This window comes from Oryx dammah, unplaced genomic scaffold (assembly GCF_014754425.2).
Source record: "Oryx dammah isolate SB20612 unplaced genomic scaffold, SCBI_Odam_1.1 HiC_scaffold_1, whole genome shotgun sequence".
Taxonomy (NCBI): Eukaryota; Metazoa; Chordata; class Mammalia; order Artiodactyla; family Bovidae; genus Oryx; species Oryx dammah.
In genome coordinates, this window is record NW_024070185.1 from 44,717,732 (window position 1) to 44,738,625 (window position 20,894).

Genomic DNA, 20,894 nt, shown 5'->3' on the forward strand with positions numbered 1-20,894 from the left:
AGTCCATGAGTGAGAGTGGCTGGATTTAGTTAGTGACTCTCACATTTGCACATTTCCTGACTTTAGAACTTTACTTCCCCTGGCTTCTTCTCTCAGAGCGGAGCAAATGGCCAGCGTTCAGAATGCCCAGAGAGACACCACCGGGGACAGGGCAGACTTCTGGAGGATGCGTGGCCAGAGATCAGGTGTGAAGAAGAACCTGCGGAAGAGTCGGGAGGACCTGACCGCCGCCGTGACAGTCAGCACCAAGTTCCCGGCCTATGAGAGGGTTTTGCTTCGAGAAGGTGAGGGATCCATGTGGGCCAGGAAATGACCTGACTGGGCTCAGAGCCTGTTTTTCTTCATTTTTAAACTTTAATGGTCATGTTCCAATTTATCTATATCACTTAGGCGAAGTGAGCTGACAGCTGGAGTCATATTTCAGCACAAAATAAGACTTATAAAAAACTGAACTGTGCAAACTTGTATTTCTACAACCTTGGTTATTTTTTATTTTAATACTACCATTCAGAAGTTTTTATGTATTCTACAGAGCAAAGTTTATCTTTAGTAATAGTGAGGGGAATGAACCAAAATGAAAGAGAGAGCTTTCATTCATCAGAAAAGAGCTGGGCTGAATTGGAGATGGAATAACACACAGTTTCTTTTATTTAGTTGTGTTTTCAATGTGTTTGCTCAGTTATTCAGTCATGTCTGACTCTGCGGCCCCATGAACCGTATCCTGCCAGGCTCCTCTGTCCATGGGATTCTCTGGGCGAAAATACTGGAATGGGTTGCCATCTCCTTCAGGGGATCTTCCCGACCCAGGGATCAAACTCGGGTCTCCTGTGTCTCCTGCATCGGCAGGTAGATTCGGTACCACGAGCACCACCTAGGAAGTCCACTATTTTGTTATCAATACTCTGTAAAATACTTTTGTTTCTTAACAGCTAAAGACTTGTAGGTGTCTTCATGGCTTTTCTTTTTTGTTAACTGAAGTATAGTTGCTGTATAATATTATGTATAAAATTATAGGTGTACAGTTTTTAAAGATTATACTTCATTTGTAGTTATTATAAAATATTGGCCATATTCCTCGTTTTGTAAAATATATCCTTCTAGCTTATTTTACATCTAATTTCATGGCTTTTTCTTTTCTCATTTCAGCTGGTTTCAAGAGACCTGTCGTCTTATTCGGCCCCATAGCAGATATAGCCCTGGAGAAGTTGGCAAATGACTTGCCTGACCTGTTCCAAACTGCTAGTAAGTCTGTCAGTGATACTTTTTCCTCCCTCAACTTTTGTTAAGGAAAATCTCTAACCTGCAGAAAAAATAATAAACACCCACATACCCTACACCTGGAATCACTTGTCACCAGGTAACATTTGCCATCTATATTCTTCCCCCATAGACACACACATATACATACACACTTTTTACAGTTTCTGCTGACGTATTTGAAAGTTTAAGTCGTAGGCATTACAACACTTCCTACTTCTGTAAATCTCCTAATTCTCCTCCTGTACAACCATAATACCATTATCACAACCAGAAAATTTAACACAGATACAATAATGTTATTTAGTATATAGTCCCTTTTTCAAATTTTATCAGTTATCCCAATTATGCCTTTCAAGGTAATTATTGTTGTTTCTTTTTTAAGTTCAGAATGCAGTACTTTTGAATTTTGTATCTTTTCTGATCTTCTCCTTTTCTAAATTATTTTGTGGCATGATATTTTGAACAGTCCAAGCCATTTGTCTCATAGGATGCTCCCGTTGGCCTGATCTGTTTCCCTTGGTTAGATTTTGGTGAAACAGGTAGTCTTGGTCCTTCCCGTTGCCTCTTATTAGGAGACAATGAATGTCAGGTTTCTTGTCCCAGTTGATGCTAGGAGGGCGGTACTTGGTTGTCACTGATTTCTAAAATTTTATTAATTCCCCCTCTCCCTGCTCCCTGCTTTATTTTTTTTTTCCTTTGCAGAAACGGAACCAAGAGACGCAGGATCTGAGAAATCCACCGGGGTGGTGCGGTTAAATACCGTGAGACAAATTATTGAACAGGTAAGAAAAGTCACCTGAGGGCCACACTATTGGAAAGAATAGGGTCATGGTTTGCTGCAGTGTTTTTAAGAATAGAGTCTGTATTTTAATAATTATTAAATGTTAGTAAGCTGAATATAAATGTAAGCTGTTCATTGTGTGGCAATATTAAAGTGGACCTAATGTGATGGGAAATGTTTTCAGCTTTGTGATTTACATGGGCACAATTTATCTGATGCGACCTTTACTTATTAACACAAACTCTTTGATGCTATTTGGCTTTTACCCATTCACGTAACCTTTTTCCCCATTTCTGACAGGACAAGCACGCACTCCTGGATGTAACTCCTAAGGCTGTGGACCTGTTGAACTATACTCAGTGGTTCCCGATTGTGATCTTTTTCAACCCAGACTCTAGGCAAGGTGTCAAAACTATGAGACAGAGGTTGAATCCATCATCTAACAAAAGTTCTCGGAAGTTATTTGATCAAGCCAACAAGCTGAAAAAAACTTGCGCACATCTTTTCACAGGTGAGTGGAGTGTAAAATGTACTCTTTGCTCAAAAGTAAGGAATGAGGAACTGTAGGGAGGAAGGAGAAGGAAAATAATCTGAATGGAAAACAGTTATCTGAAATTCTGTTTATGACTCCTGAAAAAGGAACTAATCCTATCAAGTGAGTATGCTAGACTCATGGTGTTTGTATATTTAACTTTGTAAGTTTGACTATGATCATAAAGATCCATAATACACAATACCTGGTCATTTTACAGGGTTCAAATTTTTGGGAGGGACTACAAGGCTAGTGATTAAGCCTGGCATAGCACCGAGTACCCATATCTGGCATGGGCTGTGTTGTTCTCTTCTTACCATCCATGCGTACACTGACTTACAAGGTGATAGGAACTTGGTTTCATTATTTTAAAATGTCTCTGAAATAGCCTTGAATAATCTGGATATCAGATGAAGTTAAGAATTTATTACTCCTGTTTTTAAGGTGAAAATGATACTGTGATTATGTTAGGTTTCTTTTTTAGAAGTTCTCATTTTTAGGCATGTATGGTAAATAAGAGTATTTATGGATGACCTAATATCGTGTCTGGGATTTGCTTAAATAATCTTCAGTGAGGAGAGTTAGTGTGGCTATAGACCAGACTGGCCAAGAGTTGATAGTTGTTGAAGCTGGGTGATGCATTCATGATGTATACTCTTCTCTCCACTTTTGTATGTCTGAAGTTTTCCATAATAGGATTTTTTTTTTTAAATTCCTGAAGTGAAGACCTACTGTTGCTATTATTCGTGAAAGTAAAATGATTTAAGAATGTGACCTTTTTAGTAACTCAATGTGTGCACTACCTAAAAAAAAATGACTAGTTCTGTGAATGTGGTATAATTAAGGGTTTAAAAGGGTTGCATGAAGGTTTTGGTCATGCAGTTTTATGGAAGCCACATGTAGCAACTGTGTGGATATAATTAATATCCTTAGGATAACGATAGCTCTGTGAATTCGGGCTTCCCTTATAGCTCAGTTGGGAAAGAATCTGCCTGTAATGCAGGAGACCCGCGTTTGATTCCTGGGTCGGGAAGATCCCCTGGAGAAGAAAATGGCAACCCACTCCAGTATTCTTGCCTGGAGAATCTCATGGACAGGGGAGCCTGGTGCGCTACAGTCCATGGGGTCACAAGAGTCGGACACGACTTAGTGACTAAACTGAGTTCAACACCAGTCATCTTCAACCTATGCCACTTTTAACTTATCTAACACTGGGAAGGGAAGGGAAGGGGAGAGTGTGAATGAATGTCTACGTTAGACCCTTGTTTTATTGCTACTGGCTTTTCTTATTAAAGAGTGAGATGCACTACATACCACTATGGTGAAGTGCTCTAACTGAGAGGTCATCTAACCAAAGGCAAAGAAGGAAGTGGTGCTTCATAAACTGGATTTTTGTGAATGTAGAGTCAAGGTTAAGCTTGTGCTTTTGGCATGTTCATATGTGATCTTTCCTTTGTTTTACTGCTACTACTGTAATTAACATTATCGTTACTGTTTTTATTACAGCAATAGCTAACAGTGGGACAGCCTTTCACGGGTGCTGTCTTATTAGGCCATAGGAAAGGCCAGGTGATTTCTGCATGGGCACACATTAGTGTATGGCTGAGCCCAGACTAACACTGGTGTCTCTGACTGTGTGTCCAATATTCTGTATACGTCACAGCACAGACGTATTATCCTAATGCTGAATGGGGTCTTATGTTGCCATTCCTCCATTAACAGATAATTCATTGAATTTGAGGTCCATGTGATTGTGACTGATGTTAAATCTACAGCCACTTCATTTCCCCCACCTCCTTACCTTTGTGTAAGTTCACTGAATGGCTAGGAGCTTCCCTCAGAGAGTTGAATTTGGGATCCATGTGAGGATCTGAGATAGCAGGCAGGGAAATAATGAGTTGTAGAGGAAGAGCCAGGCTGAGGAATGCTAGACGCTGGCCACTTGATTGGTCTGCCTTTGAGTCAGCTTCATTTGCTGACTCAAGTCTTCATGATGGGTAGAGCAGGATGCTGAGTAACTTACAAAAGGATGGCTCTTTGTGGCCTTTTCCAGACTGCTTAGTTTAACTCTTGAAACTCCATGGATGGCCCCACTGAGCACTTTATATGCCCTGTGTCTCAACCTGGCCAGGTTGTGACTTGATGATGTATGCCAAGGCCAGAATCCAAGGTTGTTGGTTTGTTTTTTTTTTAAATGATTTTAAATTAACAGCATTTATGGCCTTTAAGTGAATTAATAGGGGCTTCCCAGGTGGTGCTAGTGGTAAAGAATCTGCCTGCTAATGCAGGAAATGCAAGAGATGCAGGTTTTTCCCTGGGTCAGGAATATCCCTTGGAGGAGGAAATGGCAACCTGCTCCAGTATTCTTGCCTGGGAAATCCCATGAACAGAGGAGCCTGGTAGGCTACAGTCCATGGGGTCACAAAGAGTTGGACATGACTGAGCGACTAACAGAACAACAACTAAGCAACAAAAATCAGATTTACATCAGTGACAATAGTCATCAAGCAATGCCTTCACACACACAATGAATTAATAAGTGGGGAAAAATGGAGCTACTGTGATGAACAGGAATTCAAAATCAAGGCTTATGTTGCAGGTGGATTAACTCAATGAATATCTTTCTTTTTTCCTTGTTGCACAGTAATGAGAAAATCCCATTTTTCATGGATGAGTATCTAAATTTGACAGTATTAAAATGACTCTCCTTGAAGTTGCTATGTATAAAAGTGATTGAGTAGGAGAACTGAAGATCTGTAAACAGTGTCATGATAAATTGTTAGTATTTCAGATGTAGGACAAATCAGGGCTTAGTATGATATTAATGGTAGCTGGTTACAAGAAAAACTAGCATTGCTAGTTTTTATAGATTTACTTTTTTTGTACTGTTATGCTTAATGTTATGTCTTGCTCATTTTTGAGCAAATTATTTTGTCTTTTGTTTTTTGACGTATATCCATTACTATTTTTACAATATAATCAAATACCTTTTACCTAAAAAATAAAAATTAAAAAAATTAAAGCAAAATGACTCTTCTTGCACATTCAGGGTACTTCTCAATTATGCAAAGATGACAAGGGAAACTTTATTCTGAGATTTGCCCAAAAGCAAGTTAGCTTATCAATGTAAATTGAAATGTTAGGCTTCCCAGCCTTCCCCCATCACTTTAAAAAAGTTACTATAGAATAATACATTTTGCATGCACATGTTACAAAACTTATTTTTTAAAACGTGAAGTATACATTACGTATTTTCTTGGAGTTGTTGAACATGTTTTGCTGAAGCACTCAGTTTGTGATTTAAAGACCACAGAAATGGAATTGTGGACTTAGAGATCCATGCAGAGCCATCCTTTGTGTGAAATTGTGGGATTTTTAAGGTACCACAGGATGGTCCAGCACTTTTCTCAGTTTCCCAGATTTCATTAATGTGAAATTTGTAACTTACAGATCATTACTTTAATTATATTAATTTAAAATTAATGTATAATGCAGTCCTAAGACTTTGGAAATGCTGAATAAATGCTATTCATTAGTGATACTGTTTTATACTTTTTCAAAATCTTTAATTGTTACATATTGTAAACATTTTTCATTTCTATAATACAGTGTTTGAGAAAGCCTAGTGGGAAGGAGTGAATCTTGTACCAGTTAAAAATACCCAAACTGCAATAGGCAATTTTTGATTTCCCAAGGATATGTAGGGACCCTGAGGACCACAGGAAGCAGATGGAAGTTGCCATTCTCCCTGGCTGGGCACCTTGGTTGATGCCTGTCCATTTAGAGTCCCTCTAAATGGTAGCCCTGAATAGCATTTTTGAAATTTAATTTATATGCCCTATAATTCACCTGATTTAAGCATGCAATTCAGTAGTTTTTAGTATATTCAGAGATGCACAGCCATCACTACCACCGACTTTGGAACTTCTCTATCACCCTGAAGAAAAACCTCATACCGTTACAGTCACTTCTGACTTCTCCCCACCCCTCCAGCCTCACATGTCGCCTTTGTCAGCTTGTGCGCTTGCTCTTGTGCTTCCTAGCCTCCTTGGTTGTGGAAGGAGAAGTAGCGCCAAGGGCACCCGTGCCTGGGCTGGCAATGGATGCCCTCAGAAGCCCAGGACTCCCAGCCGTGATGGAGGCTGAAGGAAGCTCCTTCCAGTATTTCACCTTCTGGAGTTTGAGAGATGTATTTAGTCTATCCAAGGAAGCATGAGTCTAATCCAGAGGTTGGAAATGACAGGAGTTAACCTAATGGCTTGTAGTCAAAGAATCTGAGAACCCTAAAGAGCAAAAGTCAACAGTAAACCAAAGGAACTTGATTCTAGGAGAAAGGAAGGCAGCATCATGGCTGTGCTCCCACCTCTTAAAGAGAGGTAAAGTGCGTGATTTGAATGCTACCAACTCAGAAATTACTATTTTTTCTTTTTTTCCATGCACTAGACTTCAGTATGAATTCAGTAAGAGGCTTCTGGCTTGTTTCATTTTATCAGGGGTCATGAACATATTTTCTGCATTTCACAAATGGCCCTTTTAATTTTAGGTTTTCCTCATGATAAATACAAACTGTACTCATCTTAGACAACTTCTGCATAAAGCTCAAAAAGGTAGCTGAACATTCTGTATACATTTAGTGGAGATCACTCATTTTGTCCCTGGGGTGCCCAATGTCACTTCTGTTACCAAGAGGATAGTAATCTTTACAAGGTACTATGATAAGGCTTCCCAGATGGCGCTAGTGGTAAAGAACCCGCCTGCCAGTGTAGGAGATGCCGGAGACGTAAGTTCGATCCCTGGGTTGGGAATGAACCCACTCCAGTATTCTGGCCCAGAGAATTCCATGGACAGAGGAGTCTGGCAGGCTGCAGTCCATGGGGTTACAAAGATTCGGACACAACTAAGCGACTAACACACACACAGTAAGGGTACAAAAGTCCAAGGAAACAAGGTTGATTTTCTTTTAGTTGTCCAAGGTATCAGTTTATTCTAATACTATAAATAATTAATAGCCCAGGAAATTGTCAGCTTGTTCAGGATTTTCCAAGGTCAATGTTGGGACTTTTTAAATGAAAGAATGCTGTATGTTACTGGGAAGAAAATCGTGAAGCAAAATTGCTTACAAAATTTGCTTTCTGGTTCTTTGGAGTTATTTATAGAGCAGTATGCAGACTTCAGGATAGATGGAGCAGGCTGCCTAACAACTTTCAGCAATAAGATCCAGTTTTCTTTTGGGTGACACATAATGGGCTTAATAATAGGCCATGATGATGTAGCTCTAAAAAGTACTGATTTATCTGGAGTTTGAACATTTTAGGTCCAAAGTATTGCTGAAGAATGATCACATGTATTTTACTGGTTGGTATTTTATCCGGGTGCTCCAAATTCATGTTTCAGATGGGCTGAGTCACGCAGTGGCTGAAGCCATAAGCTCTAAAAGCAGACTTCTGAGTTTGCATCCAGGCTTTTCCACTTGCTTGGTGTGAGGCCTTAGACTAGTTACTTTCACTGCTATGCCTCAGTTTTTTATCTGTAGAATGGGGATGATAGCAACACCCACCTTGCAAGGTTTGTCTAAGCATGAAATGAACTAATCCATGTAACGTATTTAGGAAAGTGCTTGGTCAGTCCTAGTAAGTGCTATTATGTAGGAAGCATTTTGTTCAGAATAGAAAATGTGTGTCCCATGAATACACACACCTGTAGTTTGGTTAGTCTGTATCTATATTCTGAAATGTTTAAGCCTATCAAAATGACATACATTTAGTTTTTTATTGGAGATAAACAGTACATTGGTATATTTTTCTTTTACTGTTCATATCTATATATTGATTTTTAAAACATGTACTTTTATATTTTATTTAGATGTGTTATTGTTGCCCTTGAAAGCACACTCTTTAAAAATGTATTTTTTTAATTTATTTTTTAATTGGAAGAAAATTCCTTTACAGTGTTGAGTTGGTTTCTGCCATACAACAACATGAATCAGTTATGATTTTATATATTTATATGTGTGTGTGTGTGTGTGTATACACATACTGTCCCTCTTGATCCTCCTTCCCCCTTTCCCATCCCACCCACTCTAGGTCATCAGAATGCCAGGCTGGGCTCCCTATGTTATAGAGCAGCTTCTCCCTAGCTATCTGTTTTACAGATGATAGTGTATATATGTCTATGCTACTTTCTCAATTCATCCTACCCTCTCCTTCCCCTGCTGTGCTGACAAGTCTGTTCTTTACACTGCATCACCATTCCTTCCTTGCAAATAGGTTCATCAGTACTATTTTTCTAGATTCCCTATACATGCATTAATATGTGATATTTCTTCTCTCTCTGACTTACTTCACCCTGTATACCAGGCTCTAGGTTGATCCACCTCACTACAACTGACTCAAATTCATTTCTTAAAAACATATTTTTTAAAGGTAGCTTTTCTGAAAAATACACATAAATCCATTTTTAGTTTTATGACATCCACCTATAAGGCAGACTTCAACAGATAGATGGTAATAGTTTTAATTATATTCAGTTGAAAGAATAGTGTTCAAATATGTGCCAGCTTTCTCTTCTATTTGCTAAAGTTTTCATTGAAATATGACAAGTTAGGGTAAGTTATGTCCAATAAGTTTTCTAATAAACGTGAAATTGAGGCACACCTTTTGGTTTACATTTCTGTAGCCACGATCAACCTCAACTCAGCCAATGACAGCTGGTTTGGCAGCTTGAAAGACACGATTCAGCATCAGCAAGGAGAAGCAGTCTGGGTTTCCGAAGGAAAGGTACGTGACACACGTGCTCTGCTGTGAGGTGAGAGTCTGTGTTCTGAATTTTTTTCTCAAGAGGGTAGTGAATGTAGTAAAACCATGCACGTTTCGAGTAATCTCAACATATGCTTCAACTGTTCAAAAATTTGTAAATTCTCTGGAAAAGTAATAAAACAAAGGGACTTTTACAAGAAAAGCAGAATGGGATATATGCAGCCCTACATTCACTTCCCTTTTGCTTTTAACGTAGTAACTAGTGTTGTGTTCCAAGCACACTAATCAGAGCTTACAAGACCTCGTGCTGAACTCCACAGCTTATTACCAAGGACCTGGGAAACCCAGAGATGAGGGGAGATGAGGGGTTAGGTTGAGGGCGCGGCGAACATCGTTAAAAATTAATAGAAGGAGGAAAAGCTAATGGAGTTGGAATCATTGTGTTAGAAAGAAGGTTGGCAGAGGATGAGTGCTAGGGTTTCGCGTAGGTGATGGGAGAGTGCTAGAATCTGGTATAGGCTCCTGACCTTGGCTCACTTCTCATGTGTGGAGGAAGGGCTCACACAGCCCTGCTGCAGGAAGGGAGCAGAGAAATTATAGACTCCCTGTGGCACTAGGAGCCCTTGGTGCTGGTACTCTGCGGTCCAGCTGAGTTGAGGTCGTTTGTGAGACATTCAAGGTACGATTTTGTTCCGTAAGTGCCTCTATTACCAGTTAATGGTTGAGTCCTAGCCCTGCCCTTTAGGAATTGCGTGTTCAGTCAGAGTATCTAGCATGTACTGACTGCTTATGCCTGCTGCGGCTCTGTGCTAGCCTCCGTGGTGAGAACATGGAGCTTCTGCCTTCAAGGATTTGAGAATCTCGTGGGTGAGTGGAGAGGCATACAGCTCCAGACAGCATGCACTTATCTCTGGGAGACCAGTTCAACAGAAAAAACTGGAGGGGAGCCAGATTCTGGAAGAAAAGTGCACAATGTGAGGAAGCCTGATGGATGGTGGCAAGGAGAGATAGGGTGGAGGATTTCTAATTGAAGTCTCTACACAAAAATTTACACAGTCATTTAAAGCCAAGTGATTTCGGGAAGATAAAGGTGAACTTCCTTTTCTCGAACAAGTCGAGGTTTCAGTCCCTTGGCTGTGCCCTTGGGAATTTTCTTGAGTCCTCACTCCCAGGAGCCATGTCAGATCCCACTGACCCTCCGAAACAAATTCCTCTAGATGGAAGGGATGGATGATGATGCCGAAGACCGCATGTCCTACCTAACCGCCATGGGCGCGGACTATCTGAGTTGCGACAGCCGCCTCATCAGTGACTTTGAAGACACCGACGGTGAAGGAGGCGCCTGCACTGACAATGAGCTGGATGAGCCAGCTGAGGAGCCGCTGGTGTCTTCCATCACCCGCTCCTCGGAGCCGGTGCAGCATGAGGAGGTGAGGCGAGGCAGGCCTGGGCAGGAAAAGGAGGTTCCGGTGTTTCACTCGATTGCTCTGGCCAACAGCTTATTCAGGGTGCTGAGGCAGGTATGCCTAGGGGTTGGAGTGGTTGATATCTAGGGAGCCTCTCATTCCAAGCTAATGCCTGTGTGATTGTGGATATGGTCCAGAGGGGAGTGGGACAGGAACCAAGTGCTGGGAGAGGTTGAGTGATCAGCACTCACCCCACAGATGCCCCTGGGCATGATGTGAGGCCAGCTGTCCAAATTACCATTGGGTATTATTTTTAAATACAATATTGTTGTATTTACTTGTAACCTTTGATTAGGTCTCTCTCTGTACTCTTAGGTATCTGTGCTTTTTCTTCTCCACCCTACCTTTAACCTTTCTAATCTTGCCAAAACTCCTGAGTGTTTCCCCATCAGTTTCCTTCTCTCTTGTATTTCAGTTTTTTAATTGAGTTTATTGATTAATTATATGTCTGATCTCACGTACTATGCATCCACTGGCCAGTGAATAGACTGCTTCTGTGATTCTACATTGCTAGCACTAAGTTAGGACCAGAGCAGTTATTGGTTGCACCTCAGAGAACACTGGGATAATGACCTTTGCAGACAAGATTCTCCGTATATTTGGATTTCTGTGGACTTGTCTTCAGCAGTTTAGGTTGTTTCAGTGAATTTTGTTCTTTACAGTATAGAAGGACCAAATATGTAAGTTGAAAGGAGGAACAATTCACCATGACAAAAAAAAAAATTAGTATATACTGTCGGACAAGTCATAAAAAGTAAATTAACTCATGAATGTCTGCAGATACAGTTGAGCTAATGCTTTAAACTGTTAACAACTGGTCAGGTAGTTAATTCCCTGGTGGTCAGGTAGTTAAGACTCCACACTTCCACTTCAGGGGATGTGGGAAACCAGGATGATGCGTGCCACATGGTGTGGCCAAACACGAAAGGAAAAAAAGAATAAAATATTAACAGCTGTTAGCAACAAAACTTTACAAAAACCTCTTGTTTTCTTACTGTAAAAGGAGAGATGCAGCTAGTTTTGGAAAAAATATACCTTAAACACTTGCTAATTGGAGAGTATACCAGGTATCTGCCTTTTCAGTAAAGAAGCACTGGGTCAGTAGCTCAACTTACGCACATTAGGAACCTTAACATCTTAATTCCCACAAGTTTGAAGAACTCCAGCAAAGAAGACCCGTGCTCTCTTCTTCCTGCTGGGATGTTCTCGTTGTGAATGAACCTTTGTGTCTTGTAGAGCATAAGGAAACCCAGCCCAGAGCCACGAGCTCAGATGAGGAGGGCTGCTAGCAGAGATCAACTTAGGGACAATAGCCCGCCCCCAGCATTCAAGCCAGAGCCGCCCAAGGTACGTGGCTGGGACGCCCAGGATGGGAAGGAGGAAGAAACACATGGAGCTCACCTGGAACTCCAGCATAGCCAGGGCAGAGCATGCACAGTAAGATGGCACTGGATTATGGTTTTGACCAACTGGGTTCTCCACTGGAGCCTATCTTTTGGGTGAATCCAAAAAATTAAGAAATGGCAAAAACGTGAAATGGAAAGGCAATTTTAGAAGAGGGTACAATTTTAGGACTGTTAGTGTTTGTTTCCTTTTGTTTTTTATTTGTTTGTTTATGTAGAAAGAATAAAAGTTGGATGAATACTGCATGCCCAGAATCACCTGTCATAGAATCTGTTTTTCTTCTTCTATCCAATTAAATTTTTCTGCCCACAATCTGATTTAGATGCACCTGAAAAAATCCTTCCTGATGACTTACTAAAGAAAACAATCACCACTATTGTTTACAATGCCTCTCATTATGAGGACAGTTTATTTTTTAAATAAACCATTGTGCAGAAAAAATCAATATCATATGATTTTTCAGCCTCTCTGAATCACAGCTGTAACTATAGGCTTTCCCTTAGAACCCATTAAAGTTTCTCTTCCTAACTCAGTGCTTTAGATAAGAAGAAAGTAATAATTCATTGTGAGCTCTCAGAGATAATTGGTGACCTAATAATATAGATGAGTGAAAGTTTATAAACGGCTTAAGATGAAAGTATGAAGACAAAGTGGCCATCAGCATGATATTCTCCCTTACCGCTCCCCACCCCAGTCTCCTCACTTCTGGGTGGACCTCTGGGCCAAGGCATGTCTCCTCAGCATGGTGTGAACTCAGAAGCCACTCTTCCATCCTGAAGCCTGACTTGCTTTGAGGTCCTCCCTAGGATTCAAATCTCCTCTAGGACAGAATTAGGTCTGAGCCCCCTCTAGCACTTGCAGGCCTCCCAGCACCCTCTTGGTTTCCTCAAGCACTTAATACTCTTCTGTAGGGAGTGAGGTAGGGCTTTGGATGCCAGATCTTGGCCATGTACCTTGTATTTGATTCCTTGTTGGAGTGGAATTTGTTGACCATCTTTGGAAACTGATCAGGAAATGGAGTGTATTAAATCACTAATAGAGATTTGAAAATAAACTGAAAGCTCAAGGTTAAAACTATGTCATTGCTCTCTGCAGGCCAAAACCCAAAACAGAGAAGAATCTTTTGACTTCTCCAGATCTTATGAATACAAGTCAAACCCCTCAGCTGCTGCTGGTAGCGAAATTCCAGGGGCATCTACCAAAGGTTGTCCTCCTCCTATTGCAGCGAAACCCACTTTTGGACGGCCTGTACTGAAGCCCTCCACTCCCGTCCCTCCCCCAGAGAGTGAGGAGACGGGAGAGGGCAGTGAGGAGCAGCACAATGCTCCCAAGTCTGTCCTGGGCAAAGTAAAAATATTTGAGAAGATGGATCACAAGGCAAAGTTGCAGAGAATGCAAGAGCTCCAAGAAGCACAGAATGCAAGGGTAATTGTTTTCAATCACTGGGTCATTTTAGTGTGTCAACAATAAGAATTTTAAAGAAGTTTCATTGCAGTGTAATGATTTACAGTCCTTCTGCCACTGCCGCAAACATGAAAGGGTATGTTGACATGCGTGATACAAAGGCACATTCTATGCGTGTGTCATTTTCAGATTGCCAGCTATTAGCACATCCCTTTTTCTTCCAGTCAAGAAAACCTGACATTGCAGGTGAATAGGATTCTACTCTTTGTGCTTCAGAACTTTATATTGGGTTCTGGAATAGGAAAGCGTGACAAGAGAATCTGTGGCCTCTTCAAAATTATTTTTCACTGTAACATGTTAAGTAAAGGTTTCTGGAGCATTTCGGCCCAGTGGTTATGGGAGTTTTCTTCATTTAAATTGGTCACAACAATTGCAGTGCTTCTGAGCCTTTTTCTTTTTTAGAGGGGGAAGGTAGGGAAAAAGAAGGATTTATTACCTGCTGCAAGTAAGGAAAACACGAGGGATCTTTTCCCAAAGCAGTCTCCTGAACTGCAAATTTAGGGAGGTTTAAGACTAAGGCTATGTGCATGTTCATAAAGGGGCTTGAGTAGAGAAGACTTCAGCATGGAATTGGAACAGAGGTTGACAGAGTCCAGGCTGTAGTTGACTGAAGTCAGGAGGGTCCACATAATTCTGTCCTCCAACTGGGAGGGGGCCTTAGTTCCTGATGTCAGGGCTTATTGGAACTCAGGTTCTTTATGTCTCATTGCAGAAAGAATTCAGTGAGAGACAAAGTACTTAGTAACAAAGTGGATGTATTTAGAGAGATACATTCCACAGACAGAATGCAGTCTGTCTCAAAAGGCAAGAGTGGCCCTGGAGAAGCACACACTATGGATGGAGTGTGGGCCACCTCAGAAGGCAAGAGATGACCCACACTCTTTTTCTTTTGTGCTTCTTTTGGTGGTAAAATATACATGGAACTTACCATCTTTAACATTTTTAAGTGTTTTGGTGGCATTAATATATTCATTTTTGTGTAACCATCTCTATCATCGGTCTCTAGAATTTTGTCATCCTCCCCAACTAAAACTCTGTGTATATTAATTATTCCTCATTTTCCCTTCCTCCAGCCCGTTAACCACCATTCTGTTTTCTGTCTCTATGAATTTGACAGCTCAGGAGCCTCACAGAAGTGGAATCATACAATATTTGTCTTTTTTGTGGCTGATTTATTTCACTTAGCGTAGTGTCCTAAAGGTTCAACCATGTTGTAGCATGTGGCAGACTTTCATTAGTGTTAAACATTTTTCCTATTTAACGTTTACCACTAGGCATCACATACAACTCTGGAAACTAGAGGTTTGCTTCTGTCTTTCCTCTTCTTGGCTAAAATGGGATTGGAGAATGGAAGCAGCAGGAAATGAGCAAGCTGACTGGCTCGTCATTCATCCCTTCCCTCTTGTTCTTTTTTTTACCCCCGTAATCTCCACAGATTGAAATTGCTCAGAAGCATCCTGATATCTATGCAGTTCCAATCAAAACACCCAAGCCGGATCCAGGCCCACCCCAGTACACAAGGTAAGGGCTGCTCTGAGGGTATAGGTGTAAAAAAGGGGCTTGTGTAGGACTTTGATGCTTAAGAATTTTTTTTCACCTACATTTTAAAGTAACAAGAAAGTTTGTTTTTTTATTTCTCCTGGTAAACTGTTTACTTATTCAGTCAAAAATTATAAAGACCATAGAGTCAAAGTTTTACAGTAGTGTTGATTGCATGCTAAAACTAACATAGTGTTGTTCAGTTGCTCAATCATGTCCGACCCTTTGCAACCCCATGGACTGTAGCCGACTAGTCTTTTCTGCCCATGGAGTTCTCCAGGCAAGAATACTGGAGTGGGTTGCCACGCCCTCCTCCAGGGGATCTTTCCCACCCAGGGATCAAACCAGCATCTCCTGCAGCTTCTGCATTGTAGGTGGATTCTTTACTGATGAGCCACCGGGGAAATCCAGTTGGAGCCACAGATGTGTTAAATTGTGTTAGGATAGTTCATGAGCAAAATTCCTGGGGTTTAGATGCCAGTTGTTTCATTGTTGATATTTTCTAGCTGTTGGCCAACAAGCTCAGTAATCCTTTTGCATCACTTAGCAAAGTCAGGCTGTGTGTGAGCTGTGGTCTGAGGGAAAGGGAACATCAATTGACGGATGCCTTATGTTTAAAGTGCTGCATAAGCAGTAGTGATTATCACAGAGTCTTCCTGTTGAGGTTTTGCACTGGATCATTTCTTGCATCCGAGAATAGGGAACAAAACCACATTTTCTTGCAGCCATTCTGACTGGAAACTAGAGTCTAGTTTTACAGCAATAGAAAACTAGAGGCAAGTTTCTTCTTTACCAATCAAATAGGGGCACAGCTGACCAGGAGGCCCCTGGCAACAGAGGGGAGTTGGTATAATTGACCAAAACTGATGAAGAACTCGCTCTGCTTGTGAACTTTTGACCAGTTGATCTCAGGAAGGCACCCTCATCGGGCTGGAGGGTTCTTAGGTCAGGGAGTATGTGTCTGTCTTCCCTACTCGCTACTTGAGTGGGTATCGGCCTTGACCTGTTATTCTTATCCTCAATTCCACCACTCTGTGAACCTGGAGCAGGGCCGGGAGTGCCCTGGTTTGTCAGCAGAGTGTGACTCAGGTAAGTCATCTGTCCTGGGCAGTTGCCCCCTGTATGCAGCATGGACTGGCAGGGAGGCCCGAGCTTTGGGCTGCACGTAACCCTCTCTCTTTGTTAGTTCCAGGCCCCCCGAACCACAGAAAGGCCCTGCCAGACTTTATCAGGATCCCAGAGGAAGCTATGGCAGTGATGCTGAGGAGGAGGAATACCGGCAGCAGCTGTCAGAACACTCAAGGCGTGGTTATTACGGCCAGCCTTCCCGATACCGGGACACCGAATTATAATGCCCGAGTTTTGACTCCTGTGTGCTCCACGGCCGTTCCCTCAGAGCAGCACTCCCACCCAGCAGGGAGGATGGCTCTTTCCAGTTTCAGTGCGCTGTGCCGATGGTGGGGCACCTCCTGGGGAGCCCAGGGGACTGAGTCTGGGGAATCAAGAGCTTTGGGCTCAGAATTAAGAGAAATACTACAGTCTGATACTGTTACTTGCTTCCATGGACCAAAATCTGTATTAATTCTGTTTGCATATTTTTAACATGTATATTAAGAAATGATAACTATTTTTCCTTATTAATAGCTGCCTTCCAAGACTGTTTCAGTGAGGGACAGAATGTGAAAAAGATAGATAAAAAATACTGTCGGACTCAAAACTAAATTCAAAGAAGTATTTTATTACAATTCTTTAAGTGCCTTTGATGAGAAGTGTCTTCAGTTTTCTTCCTTTGAAGCTTTATGCAAAGCCATAATGGACTAAAATATTTTGACTAAATTTTTATACCTGTTTCAGAGCTATGGTTTTCTCTGCACTGTCATCTTTTTAAGGCATTTGTCTTTGTAATATTTTCCATAAATTCTGACTGTATATTATAATATCTATACTTGGTAGTTTGGCTACCGGTGCAAAATAGCTTGAAGACTGAAAAGTTAATATAGAAATATTTTGTCTGTTTAAAATCATGTGCTCCACAAAAGCAGAAAAATGCATTTCCAAAAATGTGTATATTGACAGCCAGTTTTATAATTTAATAAAAAGGAGGACATTGCAATCAATAAGGTGCTTAGTGGTGAATTTCTATGTTACTTCCTGTATTAAAGTGCATCTTTTATTTCAGTTACTGATCATGAAAATGAGGACATCATAATTGCACAATCATAGTGTGTGCTGTGACCATTGCTGCCTAAATAGATAGTTCTACTATTGTTGGCCATTTGGATTATTTCCATTTCTTTTCTTTTAATATGAAATGTACCTTTTTATATATAATCCATTTTTATGTTAATATATCAATGAGCAGCATTTTAAGCCTTTGCAGCAGATAAGTTCTCTGAAATGGAATTACTGAGTGAAAGCAGAGGAACATTTTTAAGGCTCTTGATGTTTACAGCCAAATTGCATCCTAGAAAAGTTGCATCAATTTATACTCCTGTATTTACTATTTAAAGGCTAAAATATGTTTGAAATTAAAAAAAAAAACTAGGGATTTAGGCTTGTGTAAATTGGAATTGGAAGTACCTTGAATTTAGGAAAGGAGAAGAGTCTTGGTTCCATTATGGGCTTTTTGTAATATGAATTGACACAATAAGCACATGTTTTAGTTGAGTTGGAAATTCAGCTTACTCATAACTTAGTTATATTATAAATGTATCCTTGGTTGTGTCTGTGTCAGTTCAGGTGCTGTAATTTATAAACCATTTAGTGCAACACCGTGAATTGAGCAGGTTTCAAGGCACTGACTCAAATCTGCGTATTTCATAAATAAAAGGCACCTTTTGTGGATAGGAAAAAAAATGGTTAAATATATGATGGTTTTGTTTGCTTCTGCTCTTTAAATAAAGGAATGAGTCCTTTTGCAAACTTCGGGAGAAGAGGAAAGGAAGCTTTTGAGCAGGAGCTGTGCTGTCCCTGGCTGCAGCACTTTTCTGTGATGCGTTAGATGGTACGCTCAGGAAGAAAGGACCTCTGTTCCCTAGAATGTTCCAGCAGTGCCCAGTGGATCATCAGTGTCTGCCCTCAGTTCAGTTCAGTTGCTCAGTCATGTCTGACTCTCTGCGACCCCATAGCATGCCAGGTTTCTCTGTACTTCACCAACTCCCAGACCTTGCTCAAACTGAACTCCATCGAGTCCGTGATGCCATCCAACCATCTCACTCTGTCATTCCGTTCTCCTCCTGCCTTCAGTCTTCCCCAGCATCAAAGTCTTTTTCCAAGGAGTCAGTTTGCATCAGATGGCCAAAGTATTGGAGTTTCAGCTTCAGCATCAGTCCTTCCAATGAATATTCAGGACTGATTTCCTTTAGGACGTACTGGTTTGATCTCCCTGCTGTCTGAGGGACTCTCAAGAGTCTTCTCCAACACCACAGTTCAAAAGCATCAATTCTTTGGTGCTCAGCTTTCTTTATGGTCCAACTCTCACATCCATACATGACTACTAGAAAAACCGTAGCTTTGACTAGACAGACCTTTGTTGGCAAAGTAATTTTAATATACTCTCTAGGTTGGTCATAGCTTTATTTCCAAGGAGCAAATGTCTTTTAATTTCATGGCTGCAGTCACCATCTGCAGTGACTTTGGAGCCCAGAAAAATTAAGTCTATCACTGTTTCCATTGTTTCCACATCTATTTGCCATGAAGTGATGGGACCAGATGCCATGATCTTAGTTTTCTGAATGTTGAGTTTTAAGCCAACTTTTTCACTCTCCTCTTTCACTTTCATCAAGAGACTCTAGTTCTTCACTTTCTGCCAAAAGGGTGGTGTCATCTGCATGTCTGAGGTTATTGATATTGCTCCCAGCAATCTTGATTCCAACTTGTGCTTCATCCAGCCCTGATGTACATTCGCATGATATACTCTGCATATAAGTTAAATAAACAGGGTAACAATATACAGCCTTGACGTACTCCTTTCACAATTTGGAATTAGTCTGTTGTTCCATGTCCAGTTCTAACAGTTGCTTCTTGACCTGCATACAGATTTCTCAGGAGGCAGGTAAGGTGGTCTGGTATTCCCATCTCTCTCAGAATTTTCCACAGTTTATTGTGATCTACACAGTCAAAGGCTTTGGCGTAGTCAGTAAAGCAGAATTAGATGTTTTTCTGGAACACTGTTGCTTTCTCAGTGATCCAATGGATGTTGGCAATTTGATCTCTGGTTCCTCTGTCTTTTCTAAATCCAGCTTGAACATCTGGAAGTTCATGTACTGTTTGAAGCCTGGCTTGGAGAATTTTGAGCATTACTTTGCTAGTATGTGAGGTGAGTGCAGTTGTGCGATAGTTTGAGCATTCTTTGGCATTGCCTTTCTTTGGGATTGGAATGAAAACTGACCTTTTCCAGTCCTGTGGCCACTGCTGAGTTTTCCAAATTTGCTGGCATATTGAGTGCAGCACTTTCACAGCATCATCTTTCAACTGGAATTCCATCACCTCCACTAGCTTTGTTCGTAGTGATGCTTCCTAAAGCCCACTTGACTTCGTATTCCAGGATGTATGGCTCTAGGTGGGTGATCCACCATCCTGGTTATCTGGGTCATAAAGCTCTTTTTTGTACAGTTCTGTGTATTCTTGCCACCTCTTCTTAATACCTTCTGCTTCTGTTAGGTCCCTACCATTTCTGTCCTTTATTGTGCCCATCTTTGCATGAAATGTTCCCTTGGTATCTCTCATTTTCTTGACGAGATCTCTGGTCTTTCCCATTCTATTGCTTTCCTCTATTTCTTTGCATTGATCACTGAGGAAGGCTTTCTTATTTCTCCTTGCTATTCTTTGGAATTCTGCATTCAAATGGGCATATCTTTCTTTTTCTCCTTTGCCCTACCCCTTTTAAACTCATATTCAGCTTTGTCCTGGGGAGGATTTAAGGCTGCCTACAATATATATGGATGTTAAATAAGAAAAAAGTGGGTGCTAGGCAAATGAAGAAAGAGGAAGGAATATCAGAATAGGAAGGACAAACATGAGTGAGGATAGTGTTCACTTTACATGGAGGAAGGGAGGGGAGTTTTTCCAGAAATTGATCCCCTCCCCTTTTCTTTTTATTCTGTGGGGTCTCATGTTGCATCATGCGATTGGGACCACATTCTTGCTAGGGTTTGGGAGGTCCATACCTTTCTGTGGTCTTCCCTTGTGGCTCAGTTGGTAAAGAATCTGCCTGCAACGTGGAAGACCCAGGTTTGATCTCTAGGTTGGGAAGATCTGGAGAAGGAAATGGCAACCCACTCCAGTATTATTGGGCTTCCCAGGTGGCTCAGATGGTAAAGTTTCTACATGCAATGCGGGAGACTCAGATTTGATCCCTGGGTCTGATCCCTGGGTCAGGAAGATCCCCTGGAGAAGAAAATGGCAATCCACTCTAGTACTCTTGCCTGGAAAATTCCATGGACAGAGGAGCCTGGTAGGCTGTAGTCCATGAGGTCACAAAGAGTCGGATACAACTGAGTGACTTCACCTCGACTTCACTTATTCCTTACTGTGTTCACTGTAGGGCAGTAGCATAATTCCAAGGACCATTCAGTAAAAGTTCTGGAGAAAGCACTGAAAACTGCAATGTAGAAACTGCCCTGCCTTCTGATCTAATCCACAAATAAAATTCTAGAGCACTCAGGGCCATTGCCTCTCAGATAGCAATATGA

The 20,894-nt window shown here is 41.2% G+C and overlaps 1 protein-coding gene across 4 annotated transcripts in view; it reads left to right on the forward strand.

Annotated features, from left to right (window-relative positions):
* Positions 1-17,731, forward strand: part of TJP2 (tight junction protein 2) — a 127,174-nt gene extending 109,443 nt beyond the window's left edge. The window contains exons 15-24 of one of the 4 annotated variants that reach the window (XM_040249477.1): positions 97-284; positions 1,147-1,242; positions 1,963-2,042; positions 2,342-2,552; positions 9,249-9,349; positions 10,546-10,758; positions 12,031-12,141; positions 13,294-13,623; positions 15,098-15,183; positions 16,388-17,318. In XM_040249477.1, the coding sequence (XP_040105411.1) occupies positions 97-284; positions 1,147-1,242; positions 1,963-2,042; positions 2,342-2,552; positions 9,249-9,349; positions 10,546-10,758; positions 12,031-12,141; positions 13,294-13,623; positions 15,098-15,183; positions 16,388-16,553 (1,582 nt within the window). In that variant the 3' untranslated portion in view covers positions 16,554-17,318. Of the gene's footprint in view, positions 1-96; positions 285-1,146; positions 1,243-1,962; positions 2,043-2,341; positions 2,553-9,248; positions 9,350-10,545; positions 10,759-12,030; positions 12,142-13,293; positions 13,624-15,097; positions 15,184-16,387 lie in introns of all 4 variants that reach the window. The other 3 variants (XM_040249394.1, XM_040249561.1, XM_040249646.1) reach the window with 3 other exon arrangements.
* Positions 17,732-20,894: the final 3,163 nt, after the last annotated feature.